The sequence below is a fragment of the Echinops telfairi genome, unplaced genomic scaffold (assembly GCF_000313985.2).
Source record: "Echinops telfairi isolate 266 unplaced genomic scaffold, ASM31398v2 ScPeMD7_2;HRSCAF=8, whole genome shotgun sequence".
Classification (NCBI taxonomy): domain Eukaryota; kingdom Metazoa; phylum Chordata; class Mammalia; order Afrosoricida; family Tenrecidae; genus Echinops; species Echinops telfairi.
In genome coordinates, this window is record NW_022103898.1 from 13,538,351 (window position 1) to 13,551,584 (window position 13,234).

At 58.5% G+C, this 13,234-nt stretch overlaps 1 protein-coding gene across 1 annotated transcript in view; it reads right to left on the reverse strand.

Moving 5' to 3' along the window:
- KCTD17 (potassium channel tetramerization domain containing 17) overlaps positions 1–7,894 on the reverse strand; it is an 11,252-nt gene extending 3,358 nt beyond the window's left edge. Inside the window, exons 1-5 of the mRNA XM_013004126.2 lie at positions 7,702–7,894; positions 6,367–6,475; positions 3,379–3,470; positions 2,405–2,500; positions 40–165 (exon numbers count right to left, since the gene is read on the reverse strand). Of these exons, the coding sequence (XP_012859580.1) occupies positions 40–165; positions 2,405–2,500; positions 3,379–3,470; positions 6,367–6,475; positions 7,702–7,890 (612 nt within the window). The 5' untranslated portion in view covers positions 7,891–7,894. The remainder of the gene's footprint in view (positions 1–39; positions 166–2,404; positions 2,501–3,378; positions 3,471–6,366; positions 6,476–7,701) is intronic.
- Positions 7,895–13,234: the final 5,340 nt, after the last annotated feature.

Here is a 13,234-nt window from a genome sequence, read left to right on the forward strand (position 1 = left end):
GAGGGGTAAGGAAGGAGGGGTGGGGCCGGTGGGGCTCACCTTGGATTTGCGGCTGGACTCGGAGCTCAGCCCGTTGGGGGCGCTGTAGAGCTCCTTGGACACCACGCACAGGAACTCGGCCTGGTCCTCACTGCCGTAGTTGTAGGAGGAGCCGATGGTCACCAGCTGAGGGGAGGGGCCCCCCCAGAGTGATGTCCTGAGCTCGCTGCTCTGCTCAGCCCCACCCCTAGGCAAAAGGCGGTCCTCCCCTCCACTCCTAGGTCTCTGGTTGTGTTCCTGGGCCCCCTCCCTGCTCTGGTCTAACCCCAGGCCCAGAAGGGCACCTTTTAAAAGCAGGTGGAGGCCTGTAAGGGGCACGTGCTTCCCTGTCCCAGGTGTGGCAGTGCCACAGAAAATGCCCCTCCCTATTGGGAGCAGGGGGAGAAGAACTTATCTGTTTGCAGTTTTTGTAAATGGCGTTTTACCTGGCTTTTCTAGGCAGTCTCCTAACTCCCACCAGATGACTATACAAATAAGGTGTTTGAGGCCCACCAAGAGGATGGGACAGCTTCCTAGCAATGCACATAAGGTACTTGGCACCCTTGTGGAGGTAGGGCCATGCAAATGCCATGTATGGAACCCTAATGAGGAGGTTTCAGGTTTACCAACCAGTCCCAAGGCCCAAGAAGAGGGGACCTGACTCCCCCAGGGAGAGGAGACAGGAATACAGTGCACCCTCTGTTGGGCCCCGGGTCCCTGTGCCGAGAACCTCCTAGGCCCAAGACCTGGAGCCCAGGGACAGTGCAGGGCAGTGAAAGGTGATGGTGGCAGCAGAACCGGGAGACCAGCACAAGCTGTTGCAGTGGGTGCTGACAGTGGGTGTGCTGACTCACGGGGAAAGAGCAGAGGAGCCTTCAGGCTGGGACTTCCTGGTACAGTGGGGGCACTTCCGGCCCTTAATGGCTGAGCTAAAGGGTTTTGTTAACATTTGCCCAATCATGGCAGAGGCTGAGCCGAGGGGCTTCGAGGCAGACACAGTTGAGAAAGAACTGTCTCTTGAGTTGTTCCTCAGGCTGCTGCTTCCTTCGTAAACTGTGAGCACAGTGTGACCCCTGGGACAGATGTGGAGGGCCCAGCAAAGTAGAGTGCCTGGGGAGGGACAGCAGGCGAGAGAATGGGACAAAGGGGTGGAGGGGACAGGTATGTCTGACCTCCGCCTCACAGCAGCCAGCTCAGCTGTTGATGCTGATGGTGACCCTCCTCCCCACCTCGTGAGGTCAGACAAGGAGGTGAGTGGATGTCTCCCCATTCCTTACACTAGACAATAGGTTCTCAAACTTATTTGGCCTACCCTCCCCTTTTCAGGGGAAAACAAAAACAGAAACAAAAAAAAACAAAACTGGCTCACAAGCCAGGATAGTGTCTGCATCCACTTTTGTCGCTCTCTGCATGGTTCCAGCAGCCCCCAAGGGCAGTGAGCGCCAACTTTGGGAGACACTGGACCACAGAGAAAACAGCCTGTGACTTCTGACCTGCTCCCCGAGGCTCTTGAGTGGGCTCTGCCACTGCTCATCCGTGCTGAACCCTAGAAGAACTGCACCAAGGAGCCCTTCCCTGGCTGGTAAAGTCCATGCCCACACATGACCTCACCCCACACACGTCCCTGTGGGGCAGCCAGGGAGGGGGACGGGCAGCTTGGAGAGGTGGCCACACTGCCAGGAAGAGCTGGGGTAGGGGTTAGAACTCAGACCCATGTCCTCTCTGGGGCCCTGAGGAACTAACTTCTAATACTGTGCACAGCACTAACTCACGACACCCTGCGTGGGCAATTTTATCAGCGACCCTCGTGCTCTTCCAAGGGGTCCTATAAAAGGGGTCCTAGAAGCCCACCTCACTGGCCAGGGCGCTGAAGCCCAGAAAGATTGGCCAGGGTGAGGCCTGGATAAGAAAGTGGATCCCAGACCCCCTAGCCACAATGCTTCCACCTCCACGCAAGCGGGGACTGTGGAGGGCATGATCTCTCCCACCCAGGACCAGCCCTGCCTGGGCTACCTCTCGGGCTCTTCTGCTCAGGAAATCCAACAGGGGCGACAGCCCCATCACCAGGTGACACTGCAGGTACCTCACCTGTTCCTGCTGAGGAACTGCAGGAAGCCCTTACTCTGAACGCCCCTGGCACAGCCACACGTGGGCTTGGACTCAGCTTACTTGAGCTGCCAGTGAGGGGTCGGACCCCACCCCACCTCCCTACCCCCGCCCCGCCCCTACCCTGGCTGCAGATCACTGCCTGGCACCCTGGACGACCCTGTCTAGTGTGCCTTGAGAAGACCCCTGAGGGGTTAGGGAGCTTCAGGGGGGGGGGGGGGGCTTGGTCAAGGGTTGGGCAGTGCTAGAGGGGCCCTGGTGGCCGTGTGGCCCAGCCCACCTGCTCAAAGCGCCAGCCATCAGACATGGTGGAAACCATCTGCGTCAGCTCCTCCTCCTGGCACTGCAGCACACGGTACACGTGCTTGGGTGGCACCTGTGGGCAGAGCAGCATGTGGAGGGCCCCTCGGTGACAGGGGCTCCTTTTCCTGCCTCCCCCCACCCAGCCGCATGCGGCTGCTAGGAGAGGGCCTGAGTCACAGCTGCCGAGAAGGTGCGGGTGCCAGGGCCAGCCCCCGGCATGCCTCATCCCATCCCCAGAAGCCTAGTGGTTTCCACTGGGGCTCAGAGCAGCAAGGGTCATATGCTCGCCCAAGGTCACTCAGCCCCCTGGGAAGAACCAGAACTGGAAGCCAGGTGACAGGTGAGGGGCTCTGAGGGCCACTCAGGGTCAGGCCCTCCCCAGGACACATGCACACCGTCCAATGCCCAAGCTCTAGATGGTGGGGACTCACCATCTACCTCCTCCATCTCCCCAGGGCAGAAAGACCCAAAAGACGCACTGCCGTCGAGCCAATGCCGACTCACAGCAACCCTGTAGGACAGGGGCGAACTGCCCCGTGGGCTTCCAAGACTGTAACTCTTAGCTCGGAGTGGAAAGGCCTGTCTTTCTCCCACGGGGCAGCTGGTGGCTTCTAACTGCTGACCTTGTGGATCGCAGCCCAACACATAACTTCCACGGAGACTTCAAGTCCCACCTCCTCCTGCAGGGTGGTCACTATCTGACCCCACAAAATGGGCAGCCCCACCCACCCCCATGCCTCCACATGAACCCTATTCTGGAAGGGAATGTGGACAATGCAGCGGGGGAAACCAAGGCCCAGAGGACCCCGACTGGCCCAAGGCCACGCAATGAGTGGTGTTGGTGCAGGGAGAGAATGGGGATCTGCCTCCCGGTCTGGGGGCAACAGCCCGTGCCCCCACTATGAGGCCAGCTTCGCCCTCCCTGGCCCCTCTCCCTCTCCCCGTCCTGACCTGAGTGACGGTGTAGTCCTTCTCCTCCATCCGGTCTTTGATGATACGGATCAGGGGGCCGATATTGTAGAACTCGGCTTCCTCCAGGACCCCTGGCACAGATAAACAGGCCCGGGTCATCCCCAACTGCCCCCCACTTCCCCATTCTTCCCTCACGCCTGAGCTGAAACGTACCTCCAGCTCCAGGCACACCCCATAGGGTCCAGCAAGAGGGAAGAGAGGCACTACTCAGCCCCCGAGTCCCCTCAGCTGTGTGGGCAGAGACCGGGGGACGCCAGCCAGTCCATCAATCAAAAAACTGCAGGCTCACTGGGCTGAGCCCTGAACACCGCCCTCGGCTGCCACCTGACGAGATCCCAGTTATTGGCCGCAGGTTAAGAACCACTTTGAGGACGAAGGTGCCCCAGGCCCGACCCATGGCGTTGCCATCGCCCGAGGTGCATGAAGAAGTTGGGCAGAGCTTAAGGAAGACTGGCGCCGCATCGACGCCTCTGAGCAGCAGTGTTGGCAGAGAGCGAGAAACAAACCACCGGCTGTCGGAGCACGCACAGCTGGCTTGGGAGATGCACAGCAGAGCGAGGCTGGCAAGGCTCTGTCTCACATACTTTGGACGTGACATCAGGAGCCACCGGTCCCTGGAGCAGGGCATCGTGCTTGGTAAAGTAGAGGGGCAGCGGCAACGAGGAAGGCCCTCCACAAGAAAGGATGAGTTGACACAGTGGCTAAAACCATGGCTCAGACCTGGCAGCGATGGCGCGGGGCCGGGCGGCGTTCTGTTGCACACAGGGTCACTAAGTTGGAACCAAACGGGTGGAGCTTAATGACAAGTCACAGCCCGAGACCCTGGGTGGGGCACACAGCTGACTCTGCCGGCCTGCTAATGGCAAGACCGGAAGTTTGAATCTACCCAGAGACCCCTCGGAGGAAAGGCCTGGCAGTGCCCTGGAAAACCAGCCAATGAAAACCCTACGGAGCACTGCCCGCTTCTGACACACATGGATGTCTGCATCGGGGTCCATTCGAGGGCCACACGAGGAGGTGCCGACACTGTGCTGGGCCCACCTACCGGACACTGCACGTAAGCCCGGCCCTGCGGACGTGGAACCTGCCAACCCTCACTCAACAAATGGGGAAACTCGGATCGGGAAGCCATGGGTCCAGGAGCACAGTTAGCAAGCCGCAGAGCTCCTGCTCCTCGGGCTGCAGAGCCCCCGTGTCCTCGTGGCAGACGGCTCTCTCCAGGCCAGTCAGCCCTCGGAACACAGCACCGGTTAGCCTTCACGGTGGCTGTCACACAGCGAGACATCCGGCCAGGGCTGGGGACCGAGCCCCCAGCTTTGTGCTCCCCTCAGCTAGCCTCTAGGCTCCCATGTCTGATCTGCCCTGCAGCCCCGATGCTTGTGCAGGACCTGGGGGGGCCAGAACATTCCCCAAGGCCCTACATGGATGCTGCAGGTGACAGCCAGCACCATGCCAGGCGTCAACCGCACGGCCACTCAGTGAGGCCAGTGCTGCCGTTCCATCCACCAAGGTACCAAAAAACCAAAACCAAACTCACCGCCACTGAGTTGATGCCAATTCCCAGGGAGCCTCTAGGACTGGGTCGAACTGCCCTCTGTGGGTCGCGGAGACCATAACTCTTGACGGGTGTAGAAAATGCCATCTTTCTCCCCACAGAGAGGTTCAATCGCCTGCCCAGGGTCACCCAGCAATAAATCTCCTCCCTCATCCCCTGGGGCTCTGGCTTGTCTGAAGGTACAGGAGTAGCAGGGCTTGGAGACACCTGGAATCTGTAAACAGGTGTGAGCGATGACACAGCAGGAGCGCTCACAGCCCGCCCTGTGGGACTGGCATGCCCAGGTGGACCTGAGCTCCCTGGGGCTGCAGGCAGGAGCATGGGGCTCTGCGGTGAAGTTCCTCCGACCCGCTGGGAAGCTGCTCAGCCTCCCCTCCTTGGTCTCCATGGGGACTGGAGTGGAGACCATGGACCAGATGGGGAGGGCTGGGCTGTGCCAGCCACCCACAGAGTGCAAGCGCCGGCCTGGCCGCACCACGTCTAAGATCCCAGCGTGCACCCTCTGCAAGGCACCTCGCCACCCCCACAGGCAACACGTGCGAAGCAGCAGCTCCAGACAGTGACAGGGACACGTCCAAACTGGCTCAGCGCCACACCCTGCGCCGCAAGGAAGAGCCAACTTGACATCAGACCACAGGACCCTATACCAGGTGGGGGCTCTGCCTAGGACCATCCCCCAGCTGCAGCTTCCTAGGCTGCTGGGCCCAGGGGTGGGCACCCCCAGAGCCTCACACCTAAGAGCAGCCCCTGCCCCACCCACACCCACCACTGCAAGCAAGGAGAGTCTACACCTCCTTCATGCCTTCACCCAGCCCACTCCCTTCACCCCGGGGCCAGGGAGGAAGGGCATGCCTGCTACGGGCCCTCCACCCTCATCCTCCCTGTGCCTTTCCATGGCCTCCCCAGCTGAACCCGGCCACAGCCAGGCAATCAGCTCAGCAGAGCCCCCAGGCTCAGCCCAGGCAGAGGCTTATGGGCTAGGTGGCACTGTCAGGAAAGTGCTAGACTGCTAAATGCAAGGCCAGCGGTTCAAACCCACCGGCTACTCCTCAGGAGACAGCTGAGGCTACCTGCTCTAGTAAAGACAGACCATCCCAGAAATCCTACAAACCCTATAAAACTCACCACCATCGAGTCAATTCTGACCCACAGGACCCCACAGGACAGGGTAGAACTGCCCCTGTGGGTTTCTGAGACTGTAACTCTTCCCGGGGATAGAAAGCCTTGTCTTTCTCCCTCCAGAAACCCCCATTAGAGGGTCGCTGTGAGTCAGCATCGACTCGCTGGCAATGGGTGGAGGGATGAGGACGGGGAAGAAGGCAGACAACCTCCAAGCTCTGGGCCCCCTGAGCCAAGCCGGGCAGGAGCAGGGCTCGAACGTGGGCCCCAGGGCAGCCCCCGACCCAACTCACCCTCCTCAGCCATATCTTTGTCCAGCACCAGCTTGCCATGCCGAAGGAAGTTCAGGATGGGCCCAAAGTAGGTGGGATCCCGGTCAATGAGGTAGGCCCCCGTTTCATCCTACAAATGAGGGGGGCAGGCAGTAAGAGAAGAGGGGGCCTCCCAGCCTGCCTCCTTAGCTTCAGGTGCCACCCAATGGCAGGAGGGAGGTGAGAAGGGATGTGTTAACAAGGTCTTAGGGCAGTTCTCAACCTATGGGTCCCGACCCCTCTGGGGGTCAAAGGACCCTTTCACAGGGGTTGCCTGATTCATAACAGTAGCAAAATGACAGTGATGAAGTAGCAACGAAAATAATGTTATGGTTGGGGGATCACCACAACATGAGGAACTGAATTAAAGGACCTGTAGGAAGGGGGAGAACCACTGCCTTAGGGTCAAATGGACCAGTGTTCAAATTCTGCTTCTGCATCTGCCCAACCCTGTGACCTTGGGCCCATCACATGGCCTCACTCGCCAGTCACCAAGGGTCACCGGGAGCACTCAGTGGGTGGTCCCAGCTCCATGGAGGCCCTGGGGAACATTCCTGTGAGCAGACACCATCCCACCCCCCACGCCAGCTCCTCAGTCATCAGGGAGTGTGGACAGGCTCCCCAAGGTGCACTCAGCCTGCCAGGGGACAGGACGAGCACCCAGGGCACAGCTCCGCAGACAAGTGAGGCTGCAGCAGGTGAGATGAGGGGTTTCCACAAGGCTGCAGTGCTTCAGGGTCCAGGGATGCAATGACCCTGGTGCTCATTTCCAGGCAGCGCCCCCCGTGGGGCAGGCCAGGAGACTGAGGCCAGAGTGCAGAAGGGACGGACCCAACCCGGGAGGGACCCCACCCAAGGTCAAACAGCAGTTTGCAGCAGAGCTGGGACGGAAGCCCAGAAACAGTGTGGCAGGGGCCAGCACGCCCAGGGCACCCCAAAGGAGCTGAGCGCTGGCCTCATCAACTCCTTTCCTGCAGTGGGGGGTGGGGAGTAGGGGGCGTCCGTTCCCATCGCCTCGAAGGAGGGCTAGGGTCCCAGGGTCGCCCGGCAGCCTCCTCACCCCAACCCCGTTCCCGGAGAAGGGGTGCCCTGGGTCAGCCTCGGCGGTTTCAGGCGGCCTCGGGCCTGGCGTGGTCCCGTTGCCACGGCAATGGGCACAAGCCTCCGCGACCCAGTTCCGCCCCCTCCTCCCAGGGCTTCCCGCCTCCCGCCCTTCGCAAAGCCAGGCGGCCGTGTCGCCCGCCCGGTGCAGCCTGGCCCGGCGCGCTTCGGGGGAGCCGCGGACCCCGCCGGGCCGCCCCCGGCCCACGGCCTCACCCGGTCCGACTGCAGCTCCTCGCCCTGGCACAAGCGGCTGAGGAAGGACTTCTGCTCCCGGCACAGCGTCTGCCGCGTGGTCAGGAACACCGTGCCCCCCACGTTCAGCCGCACCCATTTGCCCCAGCCGCCCGCCGCACGGCCGCCCGCCCCCGCCGGCGGCGCTGCCTCCCCGGCCTCCATCCTCATCGCCCTCGTCTGCAGCCCCGGCGGCCGGCGGCAGGAGGCTGGAGGGGGCGCGCGGGGCATGCCGGGAATTGTAGTCCGCCCCGCCCCCGCGCCGGGGGCCCGGGCTCCAGCCTTGCACTGCGCACGCCTGTGCCCGCCTGGGTGCCTTTGGGATACCCGGCCGGCCAAGCGCCTTCTCGGCCCCTGGACCACTCAGATACCCCTATTCCTCCGCCCTCCCGTCCGTTCTCCGCGTGGTTGCTTTTCCTTTGTCCATCGGGGTTAGGGAATTTCCCATAGTTAACGGGGAAGGGGCACAACACACACGTTGACCTACACAATTAGATCCATGGGCTCCCTAGACCTAGACCTCTGTGCGGTGTCGGGGCAGTTCCCAGCCATTACCTGAGTTCCTATTTTCCCCCTTAAAACCCTTCCCCTGGGCGGGGAGTCCATGGCCTTAGAACTAGGCGCCGGCTGCTGGAAGTCCCCGGCTGGTTGAGGTTAGGCAACTTCCTCTCGGAGGCTCAGTGTTCTCTTGGCCCAAATGGACATTACAATATGCTCCAGGGCCTTGTTGCGAAGATTAAATTGTGTCTCTAAAACACCTTGGGCACAGACATAGGAACGATTGTGAGGATGACACGGGCCCCCTGCAGTGTTGCATTCTGTTACGCGTAGGGTCGCTTCGTGTTGGAACCGATTTGATGGCACCTACCCAACAATAACTCATCTAGTATACTGAATGAATGAATGAATGAATGAAATGGGATGGGATACGAAATGGCCTTGAAAGATTAGCAACCATTATTAACTGTGCTTGCTGGCTGCTCTGTCCCCTGCCGGGAAGAGGCCAGGCAGGCACTTTTAAAATCTGCTTCTCCAAACAGGTAAGCGCAATGCGAAGACCTGACAGGCTGGGAGCACCTCGGAAGAAAGGCCTGGCAGTCTGCTTCCAGAAGGTCACACCCTTGGGAACCCTGCGGAGCAGTTCCACTGCCCACAAGGGTCCCCATGAATCACAAACGACTTGTTGGTAGTCAACAACAGCTTATGACAGCGACCCTGTGGCACAGGATAGAGCTACACCGGTGGATTTCCGAAACTGTGACTGAAAGCCTCATCTTTCTTCCGAGGAGGGGCTGATGGTTTCAAACTGCTGTCCTTGCAGTTAGCAGCCCCGCATGTTCACCACCATTCCACATAGAAGTGAGGCAGGGCAGTGGTGATGATGAGGTGTAAGCACCCAGACAGGATGCCAGCCCCAACTTGACAGACTGGGCTAGTCTTTTAACCTCTGGGAACCTCGGCTTCCCCATCCAGAAAGTGGGAGTCACGACATGTGGTTGTGAGGAGAACACTTGCCACATGGACTGAGCAGAAGCCCAGAGAGCAATGGCTCCGGTGAAGGCCGTTCTCTATCCCATCTGTGGTAGTTACATAATCTGGGGCCAATTTGAGACTATTAACAGTGAAGGGGTGGAGTTTAGCCTGTCAATCAGGCCGCAGCTTGATGACCTCATTTGGATGCTCTATGGAGATAAACAGCTCGCTGGAGGCCATATACAGGCTCTGGGAGACGTTCCTGTTGACAAGCCAGATGGAGCTATGCTGATAGCAGCCGGAGCTTTGGAGCGGGAGAAGCCATGTGGAGACCCAGCGCTGAGATGCTCCCACCGCCTCTGGATCCCCAAGACTTTCCACCCACTGGCCTGTGATCGTCCTGCATTTGGTGTCATTGCATGTGTTTCGTGAGTCTGAAGAGGAATTTATAGATTGATATCGGACATATGGGCTAATATCCGACTTATGGACTTGATCAGGACTGGACTGGGATGTTTTCTTAATATGCAATTAATATTTCCTATGAAGCTCTTTCTTATGCACATATGAGTGTCTCTGAATTTGGTCCTCTAGTCAACCCGGACTTAACACTTCATCCCATCCATTCATTCATACCATCTTATTTAACCATCCATCCATTCATTCATGGCTTGGACCAGAAACCAAAGCCCCTTTTCCCATCAGTTGGAGATGAACCAACCCACTCAGCTCCTTCCTGCTGGCGTGGGAAGGAAGGGCAGAGAGAAAAAGCCACCACGAATGGTTCAGGCCTCAGAGCAGAGCAAGCTGTGCTTTTCTCCTGCTCTGTTCCCATGCCCTAAAGTGGCCCAGGCCTCTCTCAGCTCCCAGATGGAGCTGGAAGCACAGGGCACACCGCCTGGAGTCTTCACCTGAACAGTACCTCATCCTGCTTTGAACCTTCCCATCTGCTCGGCCTCCCCCACGGTGAAGAGGCTTCCTTCATCTCTGCTGTCAGCGCCCTGACTCAGATGCCTCTCATCCCAGCGACGAGGTTTAGAATCAGCCCTCCCCTCCCCAGGTTCAGAATGCCAGAACATTCTGAGTAGTTTCAACTCCTTGTTTTGTTCTTCCCTGCAAACCTAATCATAGCACTGCCACTTTTTCTGGGGACACGGGTCACCAGAGGTGAGAACCGGGCAAATCCGTCCAGGGAAAGTCCGTCTCAGCTGGCCAGAAATCACTGACCCAGAGGTCCTGGGTCTGAAGCTTACTCCATCACTCCCTGAGTGTGGGACCTAGCCACCAATGTCACAGCGCCCATTCAGACTCACAATACCAGTCTCTTCAGGAGCAGACAGCCTCATGTTCCTGTAGAATGGCTGATGCGTTCGACCCTTGGATCTTGTGGCTAGCAGCCCAGTGCTTACCTGAGGCTGACCGGAAGGGCAGAGGCCAGTCACATTAGCAAAATTCTAGGGGGTGCCATTCCCATTGAGAAAGGCCCTCCTGTGTCCCGAGGTAGGGGCACCTGCCACCAATTGGCACAGAGGTGTGACTGGGGCAGTCAGTGATGCTGCCCCAGCCCCGCTCCACCCCCCTACCCTGCGGGACCACCAGATCCTGGGCCCCACTATCTTCAGCCAGCTGGGCAGGGCTCACAGAAGCCTATCCTGACTGCATTACATGGGGAGTCTGGCCAGCAGCCTGGTCAGCAGGACCCGAGGGTCTATAGGCACACAAGGGGTCTGGATCCCTCCAGAAGCTTAGCTCCTAGAGTCTGAGGCCTACCTCTGAACAGCCCTGGCAGGACCCCCCCAACCCCCCACCGCCTGCCCACTGTGTCCCCTTTGTTTCTCAGGGTTCTGCAGCAATACGCTATCACCGCTATGGATGGCCCTCAAAAACTCACTGCCCTGGAGTCCGCTCTGACTCAGAATCCAGGACCTGCTGCCAGAGGGACTTTTATGAGCACTTCCAGAGGTCGGCACAGCGCCAAAGCACTTTCATTAATTATCCCCTTTTAATTCTAACACCACCGGGAGGGAGCTGGGACTGGAATCTCCATTCTACTGGGGAGTCCAGCCCCAGGGGTCTTCCTGCGCCCCCACCGCCTCAGCTCCCAACTGCTAGAGTTCTTAGGTCCCTTCCCTCCTAATCCTCCCCCCAAATCCTCTGTGTGTGTGTGTGTGTGTGTGTGTGTGTGTGTGTTGGGGAGGATTGTTGTAAGGATGGGGGGGGGGCAGATTTTCTTTGCTTGTCTGGCTCCCCTGACTCCAGCTGGCTTTCTTTAAGGAAGGGGTCCTCATAGGGGGTTCTACGGAGCCCCCTCCTAGAGCCCTGGTGATGTCATGGTTGTGCGTTGGGCTGTGATCAGCAAAGTCAGCAGTTCAAAACCACCAGCAGCTCCTCGTGAGAAAGGCTGGGCTTTCTACTCCCGGAAAGAGTTACAGTTTGGTGGACCCACAGAGGGTGGCTAGGAGCCAGCATTGACCAATGGCCAAGAGTTTAGTTTTTAGAACCAAACCAAACTCAAGACCCCCACCCCCACCCCCCATCCCCCTGTGGGTGTTTCGGAGACTGTAACAGTTTAGGGGAGTAGAAAGCCCAGTCTTTCTTCTGAGGAGTGGCTAGTAGTTTCAAACTGCCGACCGCGAGGATTGCAACCTCACATGTAACCACTATAGCACCAGGGCTATGTGCCCGCTAATGTCCTTCTCTACGTGCCCACCAGTGTCCTTCACAACAGCAAAAGAAAAGAACATTGGGTCCCAGGATCCAGTTGCCCTGTCTCTTTAACCCATTGCCCGTCAGTGGACTCCAGCTCCCTAATAAACCCTTGTGTGACCCGGCAAATGGATATCGAATGCGCAGAGAAGCAGAGAATACCTTGGCAGGGGCAGTTGGTAATAGAATTGATGAAGAAAGTCGAAGGACAGTGGCCTGTCTGGCCTCTGAGTCAAGAATGAGCCCTGGGCTGAGGTTGAGTTTGATCCTCCTCTCTTGTGCAGTCCAGAGGCCAGATGCTGCCTCTGTCCCACTATAAGTGTGCTTCAAACCGCTCTCGGGCAGGCAATTCGTGTTTCTGTTAGGTACCCTCCAGCTGGCTCGGACTCATAGCAGGACAGAAGGAAGCACCGTCTGGTTCTGTACCCTCCTCACCATTGTTGCTGCTGGAGCCTACAAGGCGACGGTCACTGTGTTACCGTCTCATGGAGGTGCTTCCTGGTTTTCACCGACCCCCTACTTTACCAAGCGATGTCTCTTTCTCCGGGGACTGGTCCCTCCGGATGGCGTATCCAGGCTGCCTGAAGCAACGTCTCCCATCCTCCCTTCTGCTGAGCACTCTGGCTGTGCATCTTCCCAGACAGACTTGCTTGCTCTTCTCACAGTCCACGGAGTGTCAATACTCTTCCCCCAGCGCCATCGTGCAAAGAAGTGGATGCATTTGCATGATGGAGCTGGCAGGGGATGTTGGAAGCACCGTGGGCTGCCAGAAGAACAAGCAGAATCTGTCTTGGGAGAAACGCCGCCAGGATGCGCCTTCGAAATGGGGAGGACAAGACTTTGTCTCACGGACTTGGGACATGTAATCAAGAGAGACCGGTCCCGTACCCAGAAAAGGGCATCCTGCATGGTGCAGCATCAAGTCAACCAAAAAAGAGGAGGACCCTCCTGGAGACGCATGGACACGGTGGCTGCAGCCATGGGCTCAGACCGGAACACCATGGTGAGGACCGTGCAGGGCCCGGTGGTGTTAAGTGCTGTTGTGCGTGGGGGAACTTGGAGGATAAGAGATTCTGATGCCCCGAATAATGACAACACTTCATTCACCTTCTTGATTCAGTGTCGGCGCTCACTTGCAAGGTGAGTGAAGAGGCTTCGACCTCACTCCTTGTGGTGGTTACATGATCTGGTGTCAGTTTGAAGAGTCAGAGTGCAGGGGCGGAGTCCAGCCTGTCAATCAGGTTGCAGCTTGATGACCTCATTTGGAGGCCCTAAGGAGATAAATAGTTCGCTGGAGGCAGGACACATGCTCAGTCCCTGCAAGACATTCTTGTTG